An 8,067-nucleotide genomic window follows, 5' to 3' on the forward strand; every position below is an offset into this window, starting at 1 on the left:
AAAAAAAAAACAGAACCCAGAGAGTAAGACATAAATGTAGTTTTCTTCCTGGCCTTCTGATCATAATTAGAATCAGAAAGTACCAGAAGCACAGTCAGGATTTTATCAGTACAGTTTGTTAATCCCTTATAAAATAAGTAATATAAATCTCAGTTATTTATTTATGTCAACTCAACCATATCCTTGGACTCAATCCTTTTACCTGTTCAAATAAATCAAGACCAAAGAGTAACTATCCACATTTAATCCACCTAGAGTACATGAATATATGTTATAAACTGATACTGTACATATATTCCTAACTATCCAGCTCTAGCTTGTGCAAATTAAGATACTGTGAGAGATTTTATTAATAATATTGTAAGTTTAAAATCATAACTGTAAAGAACTTATTAACCTAATAATAGCTTGGAAATATTCCCCCCTAGCAGCTGTTCCGGGATATCTTTTCTGTCTTGAATATATAGTGAGCTATTCTTAACATTCTTTCTGTATGACACATGTTTGAAAATACTTCTATTCTCTCTTCTTCTGACTACAGAACTCGAGGGTAATTGATTTAAAATGACTTAAAAGATCATTTCATGGCTGAGAATACACTACCAGCAACATGGATGTGTCTACTGTACAGACCAAGGGTTGTTCCATGCAGGCTAATCCAAAAATGCGCACTGTTTAACGTACAAGCAAAGCTTTCCTGACACACCCCACCAAAGTGACAAATATAACTTGTGACTTAAATAGTGGTGAATATGTCCAACCTAATAAGCCCCATTAAGTGATCAGAGTTTATTAACCCAGGCAGACTGCCCCATAAATGTAACGATCCAGCTTCCAAACCTGACCTGGCAAGTGTGCCATGTCTGTGAAATTACTGACTCAGGGCTTGCAAACTAGCATGTCTGTACTCTGCTTCAATTTACAACGTGGATGAGCTCATCATCCATTTTATTTCAGTACATCAAGATCAAAAGGAATGGCTTTTCACTTGAAGCCACCTCCACATATCTTTTTTTCTGGAGGAACACATGTGTACTACGTACCATCTCCTTTACTGGAAAAAATGTCAATGATTGTCCAGTAAGGTTTTAGCTTTTAACAGTTTCAAAGTTTCAGATTAGATGCAGGCTTTATAATTAAAGTCCATCAGTTATTCTCCACCACTAACAGAATAAATTACAGAGGCAAAAATACTCAGCAGAGATGGTCACAAAAAACCAATTCACCTTTGATTACAGTTGTATATGGGCTTAATTCTCTCTTTTAAAAAGAACAAAGATACTCACGTGGACACACTTCATCTTCAACCTTCCACTTTTCTTGTTGCATGCTACACAAATACTGGGATGTTGTTCTTGGGAAGCGATGGTATGCAAGGCGTGAGTACTTTTCTCGAATGAGAAGAGCTTTCACCAGGCTCTTGGCGGCTTGCTCATAATCATCAACTGTAACCTGAAAAAAAAAAAAAAAAGACTGGCTAAATACTGACGAATAGAGTGGTGGTCTTGTTCACAAATGAGATCCATGCCAGTAGCAAGGAGACTGGATTTCTAGCAACACTGATGTATGTGACTTGATCCTGTCGGTGGTTGCATGAAGACAGAGACAGAGGCAGAATCCAAAGACAAAATGCAAAATATACAAACAAGCAAAATTTCTCTCCTACCATATATATTGTCCATGTATTCAATGTCTGATCATGTTGTTATCTATTTATCAATTCAGCTTTTATCAAAAAAAAGTATAATCAACTTAAACAACGATGACTTCAAATATTCTACAAAACGATCTGCTCACAGAGCATTCTACAGTTTGTCCAAAGGTCCCTGATAGTGCTGTCATTTTGCACTGGAAATAGTCTAAAAGTCGACTGTGGTTTGGGATTTTTTGCCCGAGTTACACTAGAGAAAAAAATAGTTTCTTACCCCTGCACAGTAGTCCCCACTAATTGAAACTCTCTGAAACTCCGGTACATCATATGGCACCTGGACTGGCAGGAAAGCATGTTGAAGAACTGGTGTTGTAGGAGACAGGGTAGGAATAGCCGATGGTGCTTTCCATTCCTGAGATGGAATTTGTAATGATAAAGACTGAGATCGAATCATCTTGAAACTTTTCTTCCTAGGAATTCATGGTATAAAGCATTAAGTGAGCCATGCTGTAAAACATTAAATACTTCGCAAAGCAGATTACAGCAAAGAAAACTCCTAAGAAAGTTTACAAGATGAAATCTCTTATACCACATGGAAAATGTCAGACACAAAATAGTTGTGCTTTTGACTCTTTGCATCATATTTTCTATGTACAATTGCAGTACAAATACAGTATACCATTATTTATTTACTATCACTTACAAAACCAGTAAGATTTATTTCACTTCTTACAAATTCAGTATCAGCAAGTCACTGTGCAGAAAGGAAGCATGGCTGCCTTACATAAAATCAGAATTCAAAGCATGAGAGAAAGAAAGTAAGTGAATGTGACATCAGGAAGGTTGTTATACATTACCATGTTATTACACAAAGTTTTTAATCATCCCAAAACTTTCAGGATTTAAAATCTCATCTACTTGTCCAACAACAGTATGCACCAACATTTCAGATACAGTCATTCAGTTAAACATGTACGAAAAAAGACGAACAAATACAGTTATTCAATGGGTAGTGTTTGATGAGAATAAAGCAAAAGTCTAACATTGCTTATGAGAGTAATAATTTAGTATGGCTTTGATATGCAAGTCCATTCCTCCTCCTGAGGCAGTAAATGCATTACCCTCACAGACTTAAAAGCTTTTGCTCTCTCTCAGCAAACTGCGACAGATATGTACCTTAGACAAAACAGCTGAAGAAGTATGCTGCTTCTATGCTGCTTCTTTCAGTGAAGAGACTTGAGGTCTGTATTATCTCTAAAGATGTAATTAATTTTCCTTTCTCAGTTTAAATACACATATAACAAATAGATATGATATGATAAACTGACGTACTTTCTTACATACTGTGGAAATACTATCTTCGCTCATTTTGTAAATTAGATTCTAACACTTTAAAGTGTCAGTAAAAACCACTAAGAAAGGGAAAGGCATATTGGAATTCTCTCTGGAAGCTGTGTGTTAACTCTGTGACATTCCACATACACTGGTGGTATGAATAAGACCCTATGACCAAATTCCATCCTCGCAAGTACTTGCAACCATCTCTGAAACGTGTATTAAATTCGTGAAAGGTAATGTTGATTCAACTGCAACTGAAAGCAACAGAGTCTTTACTCATGTAATTGTTCTCTAAGTACGCTTCAGTCCAGTAGGACACAGACAAACACTTGTCCTGTTCCCACACATAAGCAACACACATGTGATAACCCATTTCCCACAATTAGGTTTGTAGAGAACTTTCGGTACAGAAACACAGCTTGATGGAACCTATTTTTATAAAGCAATTTCTGCACATTAAAAGGGAAACTCACTATTTCAGGAAGAAAAATAAACCAGAGAGGTATCTGAATAACATCTAGATTTGGGAAACCCATTTGCACAACACAAAACCTAAGCCCATACCATCTGTGTATCATACCTTAATTCAATTAAACTAGCTCTTCTCCCTTGTCTTCCAGAAACATGATGCCAAGTGCTGCCCAACTGATGGTCTGGAGCTAACAGGGTACGTGTTTAGCTATCAGTTTCAAAGCCCTCCTTGTTTGCGTGCTGTCTGATGAGTCTGTACACACCCAAGCCATTTGGTGTCAGACTGCTGCTGAGCTCATGTGACTCTTAACAAATAAGTCCAACCAGCTCACTAAAGACTAAGACACTGGGACAGCCTGACACCCAGGTAAGGTTCTCTCTCTCTCAGAAGAAAATCATAAACCAAATCAAGTTTGGTTTCAATCAAGCCAAAGGTGAACTGCATGTTGAACTAGGAAAATAAAACTAGCAAACTCAAAATGGACACTTTTATGACTGATAATGGTTAGATTTTATCTCTGGGAGTTAAGGAAACCTATGAATAACCTCATTGTGCCAGTCTTGGTTTTTAGTTTCTCCCTTGATGTTAAACATCAAAACCTTACTTTCATCTATTTTTACAGAGACTAAAAGAAATTTCATACCACTGTCATTTTCTTTTGGTTAAAATTATCCATTTTCCTGAATGAAACTATTATATTTTATTTGAGGGGGAAAAAAAAAGTTGTTTTTTTTTTTTGGGGGGGGGGTACGGACTCTTACTGTTAAAGAATGAGTGAGTTTTGTTCACTTCTACCCAGTTGAGCTGTATGCCAAGCTCTTATGAGCATCATCTATGCTGTTGCTGGAAATGCAGCCGAGGAGATGACCCCACCAGTCCAAGCTCCCTAGGACCTATCCCCACACCACCTGCATAGCACAGGATATCACATAGGTGCCCTTGTTACCTCAGGAGAAGGGTGAAAAAGTACCAACTGACAGAATGATGTTTGCCAGATATTTCAAAATAAACTCAAACTCATTTAAAAACTATTTCCCTCTAAGAAAGCTACTGAACAAACCTTTTTGCTGTTTCCACAGACTGTTGTTCTGCCAGTTCCTTCTGAAGTTCCCTTTCCTTGGCCTCTTTCTGCCCAATAGGGCAGTCTTCAGGCACAGTGAATAGTGACAAGGCATCTTTGCTGTCTTCTTCTCGGAGAACTTTAGCAAATACCTTCTCTGCTAGAAGTCGCACTTGCTCATCAACTTCAGATATGTTCAGCTTTGGGAACTGTCTGGGCATCTCGGCTAATAAGGAAAACATTTGACAAAGTTATATTTTTAAGTAACTTATAAGTAGAAATAAGAAGTGCAAGAAACTATTTTTTTGTAGCATGCCTATTGAAATTAAGAGAGCTTACAGCAAAAAATGATAGACATCAGATGGTTTGGGTTGGAAGGGACCTTACAGACCAGCCAGTTGCAGCCCTCGGTTGTGGGCTGGTTGCCTCCCACCAGATAGGGCTGCCCAGGGCCGCATCCAACCCAGCCCTGAGCACTTCCAGGGATGGGGCATCCACAGCTCCTCTGGGCAGCTGTGCCAATGCCTCACCATGTTCGTCACGAAATATTTTTCTTCATCCTTAACATAAATCTACTCTTTTTCAGTTTAGAACTCTTACTTCTTCTCTTGTCATTGCTCTCCCTGATAAAGTCCCTCCTTATCTACCTCTGTAGAGCCACTGTAAGTACTGGAAGGCTACTACTAGATCTCCTGGGAGCCTTCTCTTCATAAGCAGAATAAAGTAGAATGGCTATGCAGAATTTAAACTACTGTGCAATATGCAGCAATCCACTGAGTATTTTTCTTGCATGGCCATGATGAACTATAAACTCAGAACTTCTGACTATACTCACTGAAATGTTTTGTTGTCGCTGTTTGTTTTTCCTTTCTAATATGTTTCTAAGGTGTGCTTTCTAAGGTGCTCATACTTCAGTTGGAAGTATAAAACTCCTGAAGGACAGTAAGGCAGTCCAAGGAACATTCTGTGGTAACAATAAATCTAATGGTAGACCTATGAATGAGATTAACTGTGAAACAGTTCTTTGCTGACACATAGAAGCTGTGAGTATTAAAACATAAGTCTTCTGGGTTGCTTTTAACTACCTCACAAAAAGCAAGGGTACAAGGTTTACTGCAAGCATTCATTCTTTAACACTTATCTTGCATCATAAAAATTCCTAAGACAGATGTGTACAGATTTGCCAGTAGATTCCATTCACTTGCATAATCAAAGAGGCTTATTTGCAAGACAGTGAGTATTGAGCTGTATGTATGTACTTGCAGTGAACTCGGAAATCTCATCCGCTGCTCTTCTGCTGCTCAGTGACTTCAAAGCAATTGTAGTGCCACAAGCAAATTAGCAAAGAATGCTGCACGTTTCTACCTCACCCCATTTTTTCTACTGAGAAGTCATGGTGCTACTGTGAGATAAACTGGTTGTGCAACAGGAGTGAAAATGCTGCAGTTAACTCTAGTTTTTTTTGTTCAGTTTGCTTTCAGTGGCTCATTTTCTGCTTTTGAGCTGCATGCGGTAAGCAGAGAAGATACAGACTTAAATTCTTCTTGGCATTTATATACCAGATAGGTTTAGTCTTTTCATTTTCTACTTATGTAGCCTTTTGTAACGAAGTATTTCCATTTTGTTACACCAGCACTACTGAAAAGACCACCTTTAATGTTTCTTCTATACTTTCAATACTTATTTGTATCTCATTCCCCTGCACTGAGCGAGTTCTGACATCTGCTAGCATTCTGGACAGGAAAAGATACACAGTTCTTGCAAGCCGCTGTCCAGCACCGATTGTTACGTGCTTTAAAGCTTTCTGAATGCCTTCAGTGTGATGGAGTTTGTAACAAAGAAGACTCAACTCTGATCACATAAGTTAAAAACAGCAATAAAGATGTCACAACAAACAGATCCAAGCACTCCCAAAATGTGAAAGTTGGGTCCAAAACTGGCACTGCAGAATCCTGTTTGGTCACAAGAGTACAGACATGTTCTATAAAATGGTATTCATTCAAATGACAAGATGCATGCTGAATACCCATAGGGGCATGGCAGTTGTTAACCACTCAAGGCACAACTTATCAGCAGGCCCACTGCAGTATTTCCAAAGGCATGCCACAAGTTTCATCTGTTCATGTTGATATGCGATCTTTCTGACATGTGATACTGTTGTCTTCAGTCTAAAAGATTCTAATTAACGTCCACCTGTTTTCACAGTTGCTTTGAAAACACTTTCCCTTTTATTTCAAAAACAAACACACTATTAAGAGTTGATGAGAGAAGCGCTGGACTACAACACAACAATTTAGTTATCACCTACATTATTTTCCTTTTTTTAAACAAACTGAGCCTAGTGGGAAAACTCCAGAATGAATGAACTGTAGATCTGATTCAATGCAGTCTTTTTTCTCACCATGTGTTTGGCAATTAGTATTCAGACTTCCTCCATTAAGTACTGCTATGTAACAAACAAAAATGCATACATGTTCAGCTGAATGAATTTGATGACAATGCACCAGAATGTCTTGGAAGCATCCCAACTTAGATTCAGTTTCTCAATTTCAAACCTCAGTGAAGTCATAGGAGTCTTTCCACTGACCTCATGAGCACAGTTGTCAGCAGCAGTGACTGACATCCAGGAATGGGGACCTTTTGGGCCACTTCAGCCAAAGTAAAACCAATATTTTCACTGAGTAGTTCAACCACGGTAAGCATGTTAAGGATCTGAGTCAAGTCTGGAAAGTTTCTGCTCTGAAATCAGCAACTATTCTATTTTCAGTACTAGCTGGGACAAGAAAAAACCCCATGCCTGAGGGTTTATCATTGACTGACCAACCATATCCCAATATAAGTGAACTTTTTCTTGAAAAAATCATCAGAAACAAAAATGCAGTATTAAGTGCATTGCACAAGGAATCCTATTTTAAGTCACTACAGTAATATAAGCACAGTCTTCCGTGGAGGCCAGTGCTGGGTTTTTCCTGGGTTTGTGTTTTCCTTTCTTACAAAAGCCAGTCTCCTGTTCTTTGCTCAAGAAGAGGAAAGTCCAAGGCACAGAGCACTCAGGAAGGAAGTGTCAGCCACATCGCTGCAGGCTCATGGCATTGGAAGGGGTTTTAACAGACCCAAAACGGTTGTGCAGCAACTCATGCAAATCACACCATCCCAGCTGGGAACAAATTAGGGCTCCTACACCCAGCATCCCACCGTCTAAGAGGCGCCTTTTGCCCAAGAAGAGCATCAGGGAAGCGGCACCTTGCTGTGCCCGTGCCATGGGATGGGTGCGGGTGGCACCGAGTGAGCGGCAGTGCGCTCCTGTCCCACAGCCCTCCCTCAGACAGGCAACACGAGCTGCCGCTCAGCTCACCTCCTCTGCGAAAGAGGAAGCTCTTTCCCCTGAAACGCGTTGCATCAAACACGATGGAACGGTTATTTAAAAAAGCAATTACAGATCAGAGGCTTAACGGACATGAATTTCTAACGAACGCATGGCATCAGCACGGCGATGATCCGCGGCCTCCCGCCCGGCGGGGCCGCACCGCACGGCATCGCACCGCA

At 39.5% G+C, this 8,067-nt stretch overlaps 1 protein-coding gene across 1 annotated transcript in view; it reads right to left on the bottom strand.

The window, feature by feature from the left end:
- LOC104910987 (AMP deaminase 3-like) overlaps positions 1–6,426 on the bottom strand; it is an 11,934-nt gene extending 5,508 nt beyond the window's left edge. Inside the window, exons 1-3 of the mRNA XM_010710939.3 lie at positions 4,522–6,426; positions 1,926–2,121; positions 1,287–1,452 (exon numbers count right to left, since the gene is read on the bottom strand). Coding sequence (XP_010709241.2) covers positions 1,287–1,452; positions 1,926–2,121; positions 4,522–4,763 — 604 coding nt within the window. The 5' untranslated portion in view covers positions 4,764–6,426. The remainder of the gene's footprint in view (positions 1–1,286; positions 1,453–1,925; positions 2,122–4,521) is intronic.
- Between the last annotated feature and the right edge of the window lie 1,641 nt (positions 6,427–8,067).

Source organism: Meleagris gallopavo, chromosome 5 (assembly GCF_000146605.3).
Source record: "Meleagris gallopavo isolate NT-WF06-2002-E0010 breed Aviagen turkey brand Nicholas breeding stock chromosome 5, Turkey_5.1, whole genome shotgun sequence".
Taxonomy (NCBI): domain Eukaryota; kingdom Metazoa; phylum Chordata; class Aves; order Galliformes; family Phasianidae; genus Meleagris; species Meleagris gallopavo.